The sequence below is a fragment of the Varroa destructor genome, unplaced genomic scaffold (genome assembly GCF_002443255.2).
Source record: "Varroa destructor unplaced genomic scaffold, Vdes_3.0 BEIS01000004.1, whole genome shotgun sequence".
Taxonomy (NCBI): Eukaryota; Metazoa; Arthropoda; class Arachnida; order Mesostigmata; family Varroidae; genus Varroa; species Varroa destructor.
Window position 1 is genome coordinate 46,833,388 of NW_019211457.1, and position 18,959 is coordinate 46,852,346.

At 39.5% G+C, this 18,959-nt stretch overlaps 3 protein-coding genes across 6 annotated transcripts; 1 reads left to right on the plus strand and 2 right to left on the minus strand.

The window, feature by feature from the left end:
* Window positions 1–7,030: 7,030 nt before the first annotated feature.
* LOC111249957 (enoyl-CoA hydratase, mitochondrial-like) lies at window positions 7,031–8,896 on the minus strand. Its single transcript, XM_022804448.2, has 2 exons — window positions 7,801–8,896; window positions 7,031–7,515 (listed from the first exon to the last, which is right to left on the minus strand). The coding sequence occupies exons 1-2, from the start codon at window positions 8,473–8,475 to the stop codon at window positions 7,294–7,296; spliced, it is 897 nt and encodes a 298-aa protein (XP_022660183.1). The 5' UTR covers window positions 8,476–8,896; the 3' UTR covers window positions 7,031–7,293.
* A 292-nt stretch (window positions 8,897–9,188) lies between these two features.
* LOC111249956 (E3 ubiquitin-protein ligase RNF220-like) lies at window positions 9,189–13,406 on the plus strand. Its single transcript, XM_022804446.2, has 9 exons — window positions 9,189–9,399; window positions 10,179–10,260; window positions 10,428–10,597; window positions 10,737–10,970; window positions 11,319–11,494; window positions 11,647–11,753; window positions 12,037–12,256; window positions 12,514–12,697; window positions 12,848–13,406. Exons 1-9 carry the CDS (start codon window positions 9,367–9,369, stop codon window positions 12,917–12,919), a joined length of 1,278 nt encoding a protein of 425 aa, XP_022660181.1. The 5' UTR covers window positions 9,189–9,366; the 3' UTR covers window positions 12,920–13,406.
* Window positions 13,407–15,651: 2,245 nt separating this feature from the next.
* LOC111248779 (small ribosomal subunit protein eS19-like) lies at window positions 15,652–18,698 on the minus strand. 4 transcript variants are annotated; one of them, XM_022801701.2, is made up of 3 exons: window positions 18,564–18,698; window positions 17,856–18,066; window positions 15,652–17,055 (listed from the first exon to the last, which is right to left on the minus strand). In XM_022801701.2, exons 1-3 carry the CDS (start codon window positions 18,579–18,581, stop codon window positions 16,814–16,816), a joined length of 471 nt encoding a protein of 156 aa, XP_022657436.1. In that variant the 5' UTR covers window positions 18,582–18,698; the 3' UTR covers window positions 15,652–16,813. The 4 variants fall into 4 exon arrangements, with proteins under 4 accessions (XP_022657436.1, XP_022657439.1, XP_022657438.1 ...); XM_022801704.2 differs by lacking the exon at window positions 18,564–18,698 and adding an exon at window positions 18,375–18,529; XM_022801703.2 differs by lacking the exon at window positions 18,564–18,698 and adding an exon at window positions 18,245–18,385.
* Between the last annotated feature and the right edge of the window lie 261 nt (window positions 18,699–18,959).

The following is an 18,959-nucleotide window of genomic DNA, read 5'->3' on the forward strand; positions in this document are numbered from 1 at the left end:
ATAATCTCGCCTATTAGCGACGAGATGTAACTCGGACAGCATTCGTCACTATATAAGTGCCAGGTAATGAGATGGTCTTCAGTCTTTTCAGATCGTCTGCATGCGGCATGTGCTATCTGGGCTCACTAGCTCTTGACTGAGCTCTGCTTCTTCTTCTTCGCTTACCCCCTCCCATCTTTGTCTTGGGGCAGTTCAAAGTGTTTACTGGACGCGTCAATTAGCCGTGTTTACCTTGGCACTACCCCGCTGTTGAAAGAGCGCTTAGTGTCCCGCTTGCCACGATGATACGACGACGCCGACGACAACGCCCGAGACCATCGAACTGAGCTCCACTAAGGGCGTCGATGGTCTTCAGAGTTCGTTTGATTTAGGTGTGGTGAGCACAGCATAAGCCCAAAGATCAACACAAGCAGATCCCGGACCACACGAAGTGGACTCATCGAGCACCGGCTGAGCTAAACATCACAGCAGCCTTTTACCATGTCTCGTTTTCACGCACTAGACAGCGAGGAAGCAACTCCAGCTCAGTAGCAGAAACAATATCGAATTTAGCAAGAAAAAATTAGGACGGGGGCATGGTCCTAATATTAGTTCCAAGAGATTGCCATCAAACGCGGAATCAATCTGTTTCACGACAATAGACTTGTCCACTTACCTGCCTATAAAAAGCACGTTAAACTTATATAGTGAACAATTAAATAGCCAGTCTTGCATGGATAGTACCACAGAGATTGATGAAAATATTACTTCGCACAATTTTGAAAAGAAATTCAGTTAATTTAAATTTAGCTCATTTTATAACTCAAAACTTCAGCATTAAAAGCCGCCAGTTTGTCTCTATGTGGTTAACTGGTAAAGCTATAAATAAAGATGCACTGAATGTTTTGACGGATATCCCATTTCTTGCCTTCAGAACATAAATGAATATACTTCCTTATCGCTGCTTTTAAAGAAACTGAGTCGTCAATTGCATTCTTCTACTACATTTTAAACCCAGGCTATAAAAATTATATTGGACTCGAATTTTTATTCCTAGGACAGTTTACGTCAAATTAAAAGAGCTAAAACCTGTTTATAGTTTCGCATCAAAAAGATGCTGAAATGCTTTAGTTCTATACGAAAAAATTGCAATTCCCAAACGTAACATCATCGGCGATGAACACATAACTCATGATTTGATAGAACTAGGGTTTGCGGATTATGTTCATTGTCTTTTCTTGATACGAGGGCTATGTTAGATGGTGTTTGGGAGTCTAGAGAGCGCGAAACTAGCATTCGTATAATGATAACTGTCTCAACTTTGTGTGTATTGTGTGCCCATAAATGTTTCCCACAACTAAACGGCGCCTATGTCTAACTAAGTGACAACTCCGATTGGTGCAAATAAGGCAAAGTGACTGATTGACGTTAATCCGAACGCAAAAATATATACATTCATGGAAAGAAACCGCGGAAGCCTCGACTTGTCGACTTCTCGACTCCTGTTGTCAGTTAGACTTAAGACTTAGTCTGAGTTTGAAGTCACCAATATGATTCGCTCAAATGTGACATGATGCTGTCCTGCGCAACAGCCGGACTCCTCTAGGCTGCAGGAAATATAATAGGTTTCCGTCATAAGTTGCGCATCTACTGATCACTCAACTTCGGTACGAATAAACCAACTGGATCCTCCCCTGATGATCAGTATCTTTAAGTATGAACAAGATCTGCTAGAAATGCATTAAAACCCGAATGCGTATGGGCAGCTAGCATTAGCACATTATCCATTCGTGCAGTAAGAACCCAACCTCAAAAATGCCCCAGTCATTCAGCTTCCATTATATATAGTTATTTTTGGTTGGTATTAAGTGAGAGTGTTTGATAACCTTGCTACCTTTAATATTTTCCATAACGAGTCTGAGATGCCGAAATTTTCGACCTGTTCTTACCTTCTAATACCGCAAATTCGGCCTTTCAATGTCCCACCGTGATTACCGAATGCTTTTGTCTCGTAAGCCGGGAGAATTCCCGCATGCCCTATGAACCATGTTAGTTACATTTGTTTGCATTCTAGGACATATTCGAATCCCTTTCTCTCCATAATGTTTTAATTACGAAACATATATTTATGCGCGCCAGCAAAGCTACGCATATCGTTTAAACTTATGAAAATTGGTTTGCTCCATTTGAATTCGACTTCGGGCGATAGATTATAGTTGAGGACGTGCATATAGAAAGTATCAGACAGGATGTCTGAAATCTAGGCAGATTTAATGTGATGCCTTCCATCAGCGGCCGCTGTGACATCAGAAGCTTCATCGACGAGAGATTTGAACTAACAGAAATCGTTGAAGAGATAGCGCAACTGGGATATGAGAGAGTAAGAGCGCAATGGGAGAGAACAAGAACGTACAAAAAAAATGATGACAACTGAAGTCGGCGTTCTTCATCTTCGTGACAAATAGAACGAAGCACAATGCCATCAAAGCCGCCACTGAGGTAGAACCGCAGTATACTGCATAGTGGTGCCAATCCAGCAGTCGTATACAAGAATAACATTGTGTTTGAGCAAAACTGACACACGAAACGCGACAGTAGACTAATACGTAGCAGGGATGCAAATTCGCTTGTTCCCGTAGGGGCTATATGAGAAACCTGAGAGACATGTGTACCTTCATCTTGTCGAAATCATCCAGCAAGTGGTATTGAAACTAACGTAATAATAATTGCAAACAAACGCTTTATGGTCCTAATAGTATACTAAATATTGATACACGCTTATTAATTAAATGAAATGTATATCAGTATATGCAGAATCAGTGTTGAAATTAACATCAACGCGTTTGCTGAAGATCGAAATATTTTACTTGCGGTTAAAGAGTACTCCTTGCTGGTAAATCTTACGCTCGAAATTTTTTTCGTCTAAGCCCTCACTGTATTCTATTACGATCGCTGCAATAGAAGATTGTTAATTATGGTCACATGTTTACGATATTAGTATAAGCAAAAAAGGCTGAAAAAATACGCGACGCTAGGTTTCGCACGTGTTTGCTTACTAATTGAAGAGACACAGAAATGATCTGGCTTCAATGCAGGGCAGGTTTCATTCTCTTCATTTTTAATAATTATCATTTGCTCTATCCCATAACATTGCTAATATAGGAAACGGCAAAGCTGTTTCATACTAACAAAGTGGCCATTATACAAAACGCTTGAGTGGAAACCACCCCTTCGGTGGTACTGTTTACTCTCCTTTACGACAACCACACCTTATGCAAGCTTTAAAGGCTCACCATCAAGCTGTGAAACATTAATTAATAAATCAAACACTAATTGACAAACAAACTGTTGACAAATATCAGCCACAAAGCAAGAGCCCATCATAAGAAGATGCAAATTTGACCCAAGTGAAGCACGGCAAGCTATAACAATTTTAAGATGTTGATTAGACACGAAGGCCTTCATTAGCAGGACGAGGAAGCCGTTGAGCCGCTTAGAGGAGCTGCGCTCAGATTAGGGTAATGTTCAGTGTATACGAAATCACCTAAGTGATGGAGACTTCATAGGGATCTTTGGGTGTTCTTTAACGAGGAACTATTTAGGGATAACTTTAAGACGCACCGCATAGTGAACCCGTTAGCACAAACGTAACGTAAGTAAATTCACTTGACATACACTCAGAGGTAAGTGCACAGAAATTATTATCCTATGTAATTCTTTATTTAAAGTAACTCTGCATTATAATATATATATATAATTGTATATTGCTATTGTTATTGCTAATGAGCAAAGGCAATTCTAATTCAACTGAAATATCGATTTCTTCGACGACGCCAAAACACTTTTTTATGTTTTTTGACGAGTCTTCAGTTTGGAGTACCTCACAAATACTAGTCTTGAAATCTCATTCGACACTACGACGAAACCCGTGAGATGCGCACACTTAGCCACAGAACAGCACATAGCCCCTCCAGCTTGCTCTTAATTTGTTAAAGATTTATCTTCGAAGCACTTCCCTCATCCCACTCAGTTTTTCCTTGCATTCAACATTTTAAACAAAAAAAATAGTCTAAAAAGTAAAAATAATTTAAGCAAGCATATATGTAGACTTTTCGTCAGTTCTAGATTTAAATAGTCCTTTCATTTAGTTACGTGTGCAACGCCTGATAGATATAATTTTGATATCGAATATTTGAGCTTTACGCTAGTTTTTTACTCTCCCAACTTCAAATTTGACTTTGTGGGTTCCATCTTCACAACTATCGAAACCATTTCAATAGTGACACTGATAAAACACAACACAATAATCCTCAAATCTCTCGTCGATTTGTTGCTCGGATTTAATAATGGCTTGGTTGAGGTGTCTGCAGAGATCAGATCTGTACAGATACTTGATGTCCACTTTTTTTGTATCTGCTAGCTACAGATCCTCGATTTCACAGCCTTATCAATAGAGGCCACCTGAGCAGTGAGCAAAAATCAGCATCCAAAACACACATCTAGCGTAGCCAAAGTCTACATTCTACTCAGTTCCACCGACTTAAGAGTACCAACGCGAACGCAATACTCTTTGCAGTTGTAAAACAATTCGACCGCAGCTAGAGTAAGGCCTGCTTACAAACACTTTTCAGTGACTTGTCCCTTAGGACCATACAAATTTCCAGTCCAAGATTAAAAAGGACATGAAGCTAGGCGAGACTGGACAGCATACGTCCAGTGCTAAAAGCGGAATGTCATGTGCCTGTCCTATTAACTAGATTTAGTTGTATTCTGTTTCTTTTGTCCATAGAACCTAAAATTTAGAGCCCTACAATGAAGTTTTTTTAGTTTGTCTAACAGCAAGTACTGCCAAAAGATACTAAGATTGTGTTTAATAAAGATGCCTTAATTAGATTATTATTGCGCACGAGTCCGGCAAAAAGATGATGTTGTAGTACTAGCAGTGATGCAATATGAACACATTCTTTTTTCACACGTTAGCTCTATTTCCGGAACTCAAAGGAAAGTTCGTTAGATCCGTGAATCCTCCGTGAGTTTAAAATCAAACAAAAGACATATATACCTTGAGCAAAATTCAAACTCACAATACGTGAATTGGTTAGGCCGTAAACGCATACAGATTATTAATTAGAGTGATTACATGTTCCTGAACAATTAACGAGTTCCTATGTAGAACCGGATTGTTACTTTGATAAAAAAATAACTTTTATTTTTTATAAACCTATAAATAAAAAGATAACTTTTATCTTTCTATTTATAGGTTTATAAGAAAGAGTAGAAGAAAAGCAAACTAGTTTTAAATTGTTTAAGGCAGCAATCGCTCCTCGTACGCATCTTTATCTCCAGTGAAAGTTAATCACTGTAGTCCTTATCAACAGATTAAGATGCATGTCAAGACCTCGATGTTATCGTTATTGTAAAAGAAATTATACGCTACGAAATAATAACAAGGGCTGTTAGGCATTCTCTCCTAATAACGGCTCATCTTACACTAATCTATATTTTACATCGTAATTTTATATTATTATTACTTTGATCATTATCATTCCTATCATGTAGTTCCTACTCAACGAACACTTCTACTTCTCGCTTCATTAGAAACGAATCCTCGGGTAGTTCAGCAATGTTGTCGATAAGCATTAAGGTTGAGGTAGTTTTTTCCCGGCATTCGCCCCCTCTGTAATCAATTATAGACCCATAATAATGAAGAAAAAAACGCTCTAACACGAGCGCCCATAGATGAGCTACCCAGTGAGGTCTTAAGCAACATCCTACGCTACGTGGTCGCATCTAAATACAACGACTTGTAACACATCATTATGGAGGTGAAGGGGGCCAATGCTGTTGTGTTCATTTTATGGGCATATTCCTGCGCAGTTTTTAAATTTTCGAAACTCTTCCCGCAGAAGAAAACACAAAGAGAAAGAGAGAAAGAAAGGGAACAAGCTAAAATGACAAGAACAATGTTCTGGGCTGCAGGTGAGTATTTATCTTCATGATCGTCCGCCTTGCAGTGCTACCACTGCTGACGCTGCTGATGCAGATTCCCACTTTCCCACTACATTTCCCAACAGCACCAGTTACTACACAAAGGTGGCTCAGGTGTTGTTGTAGGGAATAAAACCGGAGTTGAGCCTTGATAGACAGCCATAGGTTTTGTAACGGGAAGTCCGATAAGAAGGAACGAAAGCGCAGAATGAAGATGGTGAGGAGAGGGCGTCGAAGTCAAGCCCCGGCAGAGGATACTCGCGTAGAAATCCCGTCAACTTAGACTGGCACTACCGTCTGGTACAGCGCTTGAGCACCAGCCGTCTTCAAACTAATCTGAAGGACGGCTCTGGCCCTGTAACCGTTGCTTGAAACATGCAGCAAGTTCGCCAAAGCAGAAGAACGATGTGCACTGAAATGGAGAACACATTTACGAACAGGCGACTAGACAATGAAAAAGAGGAGATCGGTACGTTGGACAACGACCATGAACCAAGAGCGTAGGTGTATAAGGCACCTGCAGCTTATAGAGACCAAGCAAGCGGTTTCGGGAAACCTACTAAATGCAATATGGCTAAAGCAACAATGACACTGAGAGACTTGCGTTAAGGGATGAGAAAGTCAGTTACTTGTAGAATACCGGAATAGGAGAGAATAAGGAAGCTTAATATGTTGTTAGTGGGCAAAAACACGAAAGAAATTGGCCATTTATTATCATCGTTCTACTTAAGAGAAAGAGAGAAAACAGCTTTAGAAGTAGATGAGAAAGAGAGAAAACAGCCTTAGAAATAGATGCAAAAATAACAATCCCATTTTTGCTCTTCAAAGGACCTAACGCTGTGGTCACCCGCCTCCATATACCACGCCAGCTTAGGCGGACTCCGTTGACCCATCGCTACCTATCGCTTCCCCATCGCTTTCCTACTAGTTACTAAGAGCCACTTTGACACGTGCAAGCAATCTTAAGCATATTAATGTAAACTCATGAAATTTATATTAAGAATTGCAGTAAGAACTATTGAAGCTTTTTTCTTCATTTTTTTTTATTAAAATACATCGTAGTTTTTATTAAAATACATCGTTGTAGTTTAAACCTCAATAAACACTACAAGAACCTTATATACTCAGCGCGTTAGCGATGATGGAGCAAAAGTTGCCAAGCCATTCCATGTATTTATCCGCGAGTCGTTACTACCAGTTTCTATCTCATATTAGAGATAGAACAGTGCGTCAGGCCTCTTTCATTCATTATTTGGCAAGATTAAATGGTCCCAAGGAACAGCGCTTACATGTCTGGCTTTGACGTCTGCACAAACATGTCCGTAATTACACGTTCTTAAAATTAGCCGGGCGTTTTTCAATAAACGCTTTCATCCCTTCGCGGCGATCCTCAAGTGCAAACGTGGAGTGGAATGCCCTACGCTCGAACGTCAATCCTTCTTGTAAGGGCATCTCGAAGAATCGGTTTACTGTTTCCTTGCAGATAGCCGTACTTATCTGCGAGTTTGAGGCAATCTTCTCTGCCAATTTCATCGATTCCGGAAGGAGCTACGAAGCAAAACAACAGTGTAAATGTCTAAATGAGCGAAACAAAATAGAAAATGAGACTGATCTAATGAAACTTCAGGAACAGCCAATACGTGCGATGCTCTCTAATTCGACTAAGAGTAATTCGACTGATTATTTTGAATTTTGAAAAAACCCAACGCTTTGATCTCTTCTAAGTTCATGATTTGTATAAACGAATCTGTCATTCTTTAACTGCTTAAATCCAACTAACCAAAGTAGCTATTTGCTCTGCCATATATTGACAAGGACTCAAGTCGTTCTTACCTGATCAACAGGAAACACTCTAGAGACAAGTCCCCATTTCTCAGCTTCTTGGGCTGTAATTTGGTTGCCCGAGAGACACATTTCCATGGAGCGTGACTTGCCGATGGCAGCAGTCAAACGTTGGGTACCCCCTGCGCCAGGAATAGTGCCTAAGAGAATTTCCGGTTGTCCGAAACGCGCTTTTTCGCCGGCGTAAATAATGTCACACATCATTGCCAACTCACAGCCTCCACCGAGCGCGTAGCCGTTCACCGCAGCGATAATTGGCTTATGTGATTTCGCTACCTTACCCCAAGACTCGAGAAATTGGCTTTTGTAGCAATCTGCAAACGTCTTGTTCGCCATTTCCTTGATATCGGCTCCCGCAGCGAAACTCTTCTCATTTCCAGTGATGATCATGCACCCGACTGACACGTCATTATTCACGTCTTCAATACAATCGCCCAACTCGTCCATCAGCTGTGAGTTCAGCGCGTTTAGCGCCTTTGGTCGATTCAATCGAATCAGACCAACGTTTTTTTTCTCGCCGATTTTCTCGTAAAGGATACATTCGTAGCTGCCAGAATCTGTGGACATAGGCCTGCCCGCCAGCGATACCAGCAAAGGCCTTGTTCCATTTGGCCCAGCTGCGGCGAACACACGGGGGACGAGACAAGCTAGACGACAAAGCGCCATCCTTCTTAGACTTTCTGTTAAGGTAATAACTTTCTGTCCAACCTTTTATTTAGTTTCTGGACCCGCAGACGATAGGTGAGGGAATCGGCGCGAACGGAGAGGGGTCAACGAATGTTTACGAGTATTACTTGCACAATGCCGCGAAACCGCTTGAATAACAACTGTTAAAGTCGCACCCTCGAGATACGCGCCCAGGCGTCAAGAAAGGTAGCGAGGTACGCGCGCGGTCAGTTTGACGACAGCAACAAAATCTAACCAACACGAATAGAACTTAACTCTGGTAAATACATGCTGATCTGATACATAAAATATACTGAGGCGTCTAAAAGCTAAGATATAGTTACGAAAGAAGGCGTTTATATGTTGGTAACCTTTTAGTAAACTTTCACAGTGCTGCACTATTAGCTATATTGCATAGATCTATCAAAAGCAGCAAGGAGTTTCACTGAGTTTTTTTCTTCTGCACCAAATTCTCTTTCTTTCGACCCTGCGCGATTGAGTTTTAGGAACGTCGAGGAACTTCGAAAGATGGCAGATAGAGTGTTTCCATAGCTAGTTCTAAGTGTGAGTTGGTTGGTGCAACGTCCAACTGATAGCACAGCTTACCAGTTTGTTTGTCGTACTGTGTATAAGATGATAAGAATTTTGACTAGTTCTGTAGGATAGAAACGTATTCTCTAGTTTCGATGTACTGCCGCGTCAGCGCTTCCATTTTTCCAAATTGCTAAACGCATATGTAGCGTATTTGAAAATAAACAAACAAGTTGTACGAATTTTTATCTTCTTAAATCACAAGAGGCTGACATGCGTCCAAAAAAATATCTATGCTAATACGAGGGTGAATAGCTCAATACACCGGGTAATTAATAAATTGTTTCGTGGTTGAGGGAAATGCCTCGACGGAAACTGGCTCAGTCCACGACCGTAAGTAAGCTTTTTTTCTAGGTAGAGTTAGTACATACTATTCAGTTGCGTTTTACTTTTTTTAGGAACATAAGAACCTCTGATTGAATTTTTGTGCTAGACACGTTTGTCTTATGCTTTTGGAGGCCAGTGGTCCGACATAATAATGAAGCGGCTTTGGCCTCAATACTAGATAATATTTGTTCATTTATTTTTAGGCTGGCACATGCTATGTTCAAACAATTGAAATAACTGAAAACTAGTAAGCATAATGCGTCTACAACGCGAGTTCCGTAAAGAAGGAAAACGTATACAGCGAAAAAAAATAGTGCTTCTGCTAGTCCTCATAGTTCAGGATCACTGATAATCCTGTTGACAAAATCTGGGTTGTTTTTCAGGAGAAGATTTGTAAAGGAAAGTTTTCATATTATAAACAAGACCACGATATCATTTGTACACTTGAATAAAGTTGGTCATATTGAACGGATCAAAAGCATAAAGAATACTGACATTTCTCCTCACCATAAACAACAGATTGATGGAGGCTGCAAAAACTTCTTTTCACTTTGTCGCGCGCATACAGCACACTAAAATTGTTGCTGTAAGCTACCGGTACAATTGTTTAACTATTCTGTATTTTATGGAAATAATGCTACGCCATTAATGAGTGAACATACAAATGTCTACTATAGGGCCCCATTATCAATAAATACATTTCCAGTGCAAAGACAATAATTTGTCACGTGTAAAAAATAGAAATAAATAAGAAATAATTTTAAAAAATATTAATATCATTGTAGGTTGTCGAAGATGAGGAAGAGACGGCAAGACCGGGGACGTCTAAAGGGGCGTATCAACCGGACGAACCTCCGCCAAAAAGAGGTACCTATGCTAAACGGCGTAAAGAGCGTATGCCAAAGCCAGTCAGTGCCGGTGACGTGCAGTGCGGTTTAAAAGATAAAACCTTGGTTTCCGTCTATATTTATAAGCAAAACGATATGAGAGAAAAATCTTGTTGGTGTTGTTGTTGTTATGTCAATGAATGCCAGGTAGCAGCCGACGCATTCAACCTCAGTGGTCAGCCTCAACAAGTTGCCCGGTTTGTGGAGTGACCATTCGACTGTCTGAAGCTGCCGCCCATTTCGAAACAGAGGTGAATCGACTGGATGAGGTAGCCTCATCACGTTCTGTCAGACGAGCAGGGACTAATGCCAGTGATGTAAGTCGGTTAACACGAGAGTGGACTAGTAATCTAGCATACACTAAGTAAATTAATTAGACATGTAGAGGCAAAAAGTGTCAAGCGTAGTGCTGGAACCTTAAATATATGCCATTATCTTGGGTCTATTGTGTTGCAGAGACAACATTTGAACTCCCAGGAGACCCGAGAACAGCGTCGATTACAATGGAAAAAGGTTCGAAAAAATCGTAGTAGCCGACTAACTGCGCGCACTGGGCCGTTTCATCTTCGACGTAGACTGACCGGCGTTAATCCGCCAGGTGTTAACTGTCCTGTGTGCTATGCCCCCCTCGATCATTTGGATAACGGTGATGAAAGAACTCGACATGTTGATTTGTGCCTCGCTGAATCGGTTAGTGTGATTATTATGCTATTGTTTATTAATTCATCTCATGTATCATCGCTTCTGTAAAATTTGTCATTCATGTTTAGATTTAGACCACGTTTGGAATTTAACTGGCAAGTGTTCATGCTGATTGATCTGTAATATATGAACATATACAATTGTAAATGTTATAATAAGATTAGTTGGTTTCTGATGGGCTAATTTTTACAATTGACTTTCTTCAAACTAACCTCTTTTTGTAATAATGCCTTTCACACGTTTTTATGAAACGTGATACATATTTATTGCGCCAGTGTGAAAGTTGTAAAAATTTACCAATTATTAAATTGTTAGTGGAAATGGCTATTTTTATAGAATGAGGTGACCACCGGAGCGGACGGTGACGCCGCGGACGTTGACATTGAAGGCCCCAGTGATGAGAGTGAAGCAGGTACAGATACTGACGTTGGGTCAGCTGGGTTTGACGAATATGAATGGGCCGGCCAAACCCGGGTCAGGGCTCATGCCGCCCTTTCAAATATCATACCAAGGTGGGTCAATGAATTATTAGAAGGGGCAAATATAATAAATATAAACATTCTATCTAAATTATTGTCTTTTCTATTGTGAAAAGGTTAAGCAGGGTCGAAATTTCGATAAATGATCTTGTAATCGATAAACCGTTGATTATGTTATTTTTTAGATCGAATAGAACTGGTCAGGAAGAGGATATTGGAGACCTTGACGTAGACGGAGACGAAGAGGCAATATTTGGGGAATCTCAATTTACCGAAGCTGACCTTATTCCAAGTGAGTTTTCTTCCAAAAATCCTGATCTCAATGGATAACTGTGAACGAAATTTTTATTCGACGAATACCACCTTGCGCACAGATAACGTCAGTAAGACCGGAACATTTAAAATGTTTGGTGTCTTAAGCCCTGCTGTCAACACACATGCCTCTTAATGTTTTTATCACGCTAGGCTTAGCTTATTATATTTAGTTTGGTGGACTGCTACCCCAAAATGTTGTTTACATCTCAATTTTCTTTGAGGTTTGTCAAACGTATTATTACTTATGATGCTATCAACAGCGTCAAGCGACAATTCCACGCAGCTGATACGGGAAGCAATGGTGCGAACGGCTGGTGCTAACGATGGAACGCCCACTGGGCTGCCGTCAAAATGGGGCACAATTGATGACCTAAGTAAGACGAGTCAACTTGATTCATCACCGTACGAAGGAGAAGAAGCAGACTCAACTGGAGAAAGGACGGAGTCTCTTGATGGACGGAAACCATTTGTAAAGAAAAGGTGCGTGTTTTATAGGAATAAACTGTAAGAAATATATAGTCGTCTTTTTGGTATCATACGTACTGCAGTGGAACGTCGTTTAACTTAGCATTAGAATTTGCCAGGCAGTTTCTCTGTTTTCACGCTAAGCTATTGATTTTCGTACGCATTTTCTATAAATATTAGAGATGGGTACGATATGAACTTGAAGAAGAATTACGTGATTTTAAACCAAATCTTTTCATCTACTGTATGTTATGGGGTATGATTTGTTTCAGTAATGGGTTATCAAAGTCGTCGCTGGTCATCGACTGTCTGAAGGAACGTATCCGTGAACTTGAGAAAAAGGTGGCAACTTCAGAAAGATCGCGATGCCTAGTATGCTTACAGCCATTTGCCAGTCCACTTGTTAGCATCATCTGCTGGCATGTCTATTGCCAGGATTGTTGGCTTAAAACACTTGTGAGTATTAGCATAATGTACTTTTGAACCCTAGGTAACCGCTGTAATGAATTTGGGTTGACGTTTTTTTTACGTCGCCAGCTGAAACTACCTTAAAACTCTACTAAAGCATCTAAATCTTATGCGCCGTGCTCTTCTGCTAAATTTCAGAGCTGTAAAAAACTGTGCCCGTTATGTAGTATGATTACGTCACCCGGAGACCTTCGTCGAATCTACTTGTAACGATAACGAGTCCATGATTGACTTGACAGACAGCTTTGAATACATTTAGTGTTCATATATCACCTATTTATAATTCGGTTGCGATTACGGTAAAAGTACATTTGTAAAGTGTCGAGAAGCAACGACGGAATACGTTGCTGATTATTGCTACCGCATAATGGTGAATCAGTTAGTATGGTAACAACGCATCTGTACATTAAAAGCGAACAGACTCATTGTATTTATAATCATTCATCATAATTTATTTAACCATTCCTGTACGAACGACGGACTAGTACCATTGGTCATGCTTTTATGTTGAGTGATGTGAGCAGGATGGTCGAGGAATGAAAGTGCCGAACTAAATAAAGACCAATATCGGATACATCACTCTATATATATATATATATATATATATATATATATATATGAACACATGCAACAAAGAACAAGATGTTGATGCAACGTAATAAAAGCCAAATGTATGCACAAGCTAAGTGATTTCTAATTGGTTTCGTATTTTATTCCTTGACATTTTGCCATAACCACTTTGAAATATTCTATTATATATTTTCTATATAAGTACGAACGGGTAGAAAAAGTTATTTCTACGTTTTGATTCTTACGTCCAGTATTGCCGTTAGGCGTTCCATCAGACGGCAGAGGGAGCTATTTGAATAACACCAACGAATGTGTTAAGAAAAGGCATGAATTTCTTTTAAGAACGTATTTCAGATTATCCAAACAACCCCACTTCCGGAGGAAGGAGAAATCACAACTAAGGGTTTTCTGTGGTGAACTACGTTAAGATAGCAGGCTACTAAACAGGACCATTAGCCCATTAGATCTACACAGAACTGTGTTTTACAAGATTGTCAATACAACAGCCAAACAGCGAGTATGCTACTTGACGTTGGACACAGTCGACCTATTCATTTCGGCATGTAGAGCAGTCGTGAAAAATCTGTTACCAACGTATAGTTTTACCGGTTTATTTGTGTGAGTCACATTAATAGGAATAGTCCACGGATGTAGGCCGTATTTGCTTCACGTTTTTAAGGTCGTTGGTTCAAATCAATAGGAGATGCACATGAGAATTAAAGCAAAACTTTTTGCGCATCCAGATGCCATTTCCTGCGTTAGTTGAAAAACTGTTACCATGTGATCGTAAATAGCGCTTAAATCTAGTGGGTTTTGAGGAATTATCGAACTTCAAAAGTAAAATCACGTAGTTGATCTGCAAAATGCACATGTTTATATTGTGGAACTGAAATCCTTTATGGGATGGGATACGAAGGTTGATGTGTGAGTTTTACGGTTTTACGGTTGTGCTGCTTAAATATATGATTTCGGCAAATCGATTTTGCTTTTATAGGAAGCACTGGTTCTTCATAAAGTATATTCCGAATTGTCACCTAATAAATAAATCTTAATCTTCATTTCATTTGAACCACCTAAGAGAAGAATCAAGCTCACTTTGCTCAATTTTCGGAACGACCGCAGCGGGGAATCAAATTGTTTTTGAAATAAATGATCAATTTATTGCAAATCCCGAGAAATCTTAAATTCAAATGCCCCAGTTCAATATAAACAACTTATTTCCAGTAATGTAGTTAATTTTAGGCCAGTTTACATTTACCTGCCAATATCGATCTCTTTCATCAATGGCCTTTTTACATAAATCCATTAAAAAAACCTATCAGATTTTTAATTATTTTTTCAAAAATATATAAAACTTTAAAATTCATCAAGAAGTTGAAGCTGCTGAGAAAAACAGAAATAATGGATGCTACTGAATATTTCTTGTTTTTCACCAAAATCTTTGAATTGGCTCAACGGCTTAAATGAGAATTGTTACATTCCTGAATAAATATAACCGAAAAAGAAGCTGGCACCGAGAGCCTAATAGTATTCCACACACAAAAGGCTAAAGAAGTAATAAACTACTGTAGGGTGATCACAATAATGTTCTGGAGTAACGACATGACAACAGGCAAGAGCGACAGATCTTACTTAAAAGTGTGAACGGAAACAGTAACCAGAGAGTACGATGAAGAGATCTATACACGTACGAAATATCAACTCTCGTGATTGTTAACTTATAATGGCAGTTAAGATCCAGGTTAACAACGACATGTAAAAACAACAGACTCATTTAGCCGAAATGATGCTTTTGTATTTTGGGGATAGCCTAAAGTTAAATGTAAGAATCCGAGAGAATGAAGAAATTCGAGAGGTCATAATAGACAAATGAGAAATACGAAATTGAGGTGGAATAAGCAGCTGCATATAAAAAGTGATGAACGTGTTTTAACTGCTACAATGCTTCTAAAAGGGCTAGACCGTCAGAGGTATGACTGCTATGAATGTATGACGAATAGATATGTTGATGCTGACGACAGCACACAAACATATGGCCGTAAGACAGGCACCATCTTAACCGATAAACAACATATTACATTCTATAAGAGGTACACAGAATTGCCCAATGAATGATATTTCATGCTTTACTGATACTATTAGATACTCGTTCCTGTTTTCGTATTTTCTGTTCTTATTAGGCTACTTAAAACAGCTCAGCGGACTTCCAGGTTAAAGGTCTCTTGTACTAGGACGGTTAAGTAAGTTTTTAAGCCATTTCATTTAATCTAAAGTTTAATACCGAAGTAGCCGTTTCTCGTACATGAAAGCTGCTGAAAAATTCATGAAGCACCACTTTTTTCTAACGTAAAACCTTAATAAAGACAGAAACATGAAGGGAACAATGATGTCGCTTTTACCCGTTTATTTTGGAACTTTATCAGCTATTCCCTAAAAACTATTCTGTCGTACAATGGATGACTATATTCGTCATTATACACAGATGGTGATGCACACACAGCTAGTATTGGTTGTCTTAAGTGTATTACAAGTTGTGTTGTAATACCGCATTGCATGGGACCGGTGCTGTAGTCAAATGTAATGTCAATCAAATTAAATTAGCAAATGGCATACAAACGTATTTATATCCGAGTGTCTGATTAACCTTAACCTTTAGGCTAGCTAACACGTTTGCTTGTCAAACCGTGAGGCATGAAGTGCTGATTAAAGCGCTCGTACAGTATTTCTAATCGTGTCTACACTTAACTATGCTGCTTAGCAGCAACGCGGTAGTAATGTTGTTTTGAAAATACCCCACGGGCAGCACAGTACTATCGTATAATGGAGATCTGCTTGACGTCTAACGCAATAGCAAAAAACTGATCTAATTCTTATCGATAAGAACCAGAAGCTCGAGCTCAATATTTACTATTCAGTTCTACAGTCCTGTAAGGTTCTACTAGTTTAAAAAAGCGGATATGTAAATTTATTTAAGAAATATAAATCTGGTAGAGTAAAAAATAAACTCAGATTACAGCTACCGGGCGTTGAAGACTCGATAAGTGTGCAAGATCTCTAACAATCCTACAATGGATAGAAAAATTTAAATGCTGTTCAAACTCGTTCCAGTCTTGCTGGAGAGGTGCACATTGGTACGATCTCTGACTTGTATGTTTGTAAATTTATGAAAATTTACAATGGAAATTTTTATACTCATTATAAACGTACAAGTCGCAACAATTTTAGGGTAATTAAATCCATAAGAGCTGATTAACACACACTAGAATCACAAACTTTCATATACCCGAAGTACGATTTATTAGTAACATCTAGACAGGCGAAGCTGTACCCCGAAAACGTTAACTTTTGGGCGTTTTTTTTTTACAAGTCTGCCTGTTAGGATGGCCAACAACTGATTCTCTCGTTTCCTGTTAATCCACAATAATTAGTTATTGGTCATTATGAAAACCTAGCGACTTGTTTTACACTCCTGAACTGAAAACACTTGTTTATTTTTTTGCAGTTTATTTCACCCGGAGATGGACAACGGGGGAACTACTTTCCAACGAGCATAGTCGATTTTTTTTCGACCTGGGCAGCAATACGATCACAGTCCCTGCGGCCTTGCTTGGACAGGCGACGTCCACCCTTATCGCCAGTATCTTTCTCGACGAGCTTCATTTGTTCGAGGGCGCGCAGAGCCTTCCGAATGACGGAGGTCGAGGCGTGGCAAAAGTGTGATGGACGCACTCCACGACGATAACGTCCACCATATACCTGGGTCAGGCGACCAATACCTATTATCCAATCAACGAACAGAAAGAGCAAAGCACGCGTTAAAATGAGAGTAATTTATGGGGTGCAAGTCTGCCAGCGGTCACGTTAATAAGAACTTCAAATACAATCGCAACAAGTTTTTTGCCGAAGAAATCACAATATGCATAAAGTTACAGGAGCGAACGAAACAGTGAAAAATGTCAACACAGTCGCGTAGCAATAACAAATACACAGTAATAAAATTTAGCCACACCGTATTTGCGTAAGATAACAGCACAACAATAGGTGTAGGAGTAATGCACGGGTAACTAAACGTGAGGGTCTGTGAGAACTTTCACGATGATTTCTACAGTTCTATTGGCTTTTCTTTATTATTCTATATTTACCTGTGTTGGATTTTTTTTGCTTGCCAGCAAATGACATACAGAATCAGTCTTTAATATATCATAATGCAGTTTGAATATCATGATAAGAAAATACAATTTCATCAAAGGTTCACTTGAAGACAGTCTGAAGCTTGATTAAACGCTGAACATGAAATCGTCATCCGCTAGAATCGCATTTTACAATTCAGTTGTCTCACATCTATCAGTTACAACATCTGCATGAGCGTACGACCGATGATTGGACTTCATCCATTTTACAACTCGGAGCTTTCACTTGTATAGCCCATTGCGATTTTGTGCACGAACTGTTTCCAGATACAATCATGATCAGACAGTTTAGCGTGTTCGAAATGTTTCATATTTGATTCCATTCCTCAATGGGCGTCTCTATAAGTCTTCTTCCGTTGGAATGTCTTTATTTTTGCAGGACTTACCGATCTGGCCACGCGTGTAAAGCTGGCGCAAAAGTGCAGCACAGCGTATGTAAAACCAGTCGGGGTCATTAGGGCACAACTCTTTGTAGATTCCAGTTTTGGCAATATCCGTCCACTCTGGAACATTTACTTTGCCAGACTTTTTGAGGAACGCGGCCATACCGACCACGAACTCGTGCTGATCAACGTCCTTTACCGTGATGGATGGCATCTGTAAACCAATAGCAAACACCATAGGATTATATATACATATATATGTATAGCAAACTTTGAGGACAAAAGTTCGTGTGTTTAGGAGCAAAGTTATAAATTCATTATGACTGCAAATTCCAGCTGCTACTAATGAAAATAACAGGCCGCAATTATTCCAGAAGTAATCCGAACTTCACTATTTCACGCAGAATAAGATTTTCGTTAGAGCAGGATATTAGCTACTCCAACACTTTATCCGGTTATCCAGGTAGATTTTTCTTGGCGCACGATCGAGTGCAGGTAAGAAGCTCATACATATACACGCACACTAAACAGAACGTGGTCTTCTAAAAAATGAAACTCGTTTTCCGATATGTAGCAACTACTGTTTTTTTATGACTCATCAACAACCGGCTTGCCAGAAGGAGTGAATCTTAGTAAAATTTGACCACAGAATTCACAGTAGCACCAATTTTTGGTAAAAATTATCACACACTTTGCTGCATGCTATCGTACCTTGCTCAGACTCAACATCAAAAAGAAATCATTTCAATGATCCTGTTGCAAAATGGCGGCTGGATCCGGCTGTCATTTGGCGCGTAATTCAAATTACGAGCGCACAATATTATCACGACGTTGATCTACCAAGTTTCTCCAAGTCTCGAACTGCGTAGCAGCTTTACCAACTTCAGCTAGTATTGAACAATTTCACTATCTGATTTCTACTTGCTGTCGCAATATAGCTTATGAGAAGCTCATCAGATTTCTAGTTTTTCGCAAATCTAACCTTAACTGTTTTGGGCTTTGCATGCTTCTCACGCATATTCCATCCATAGGACACATAATCAAGTGAAAATTAATCAGTTCGAGTATTATCAGACGTATATCCTTCAGTATCTATGTGTAAAGCAG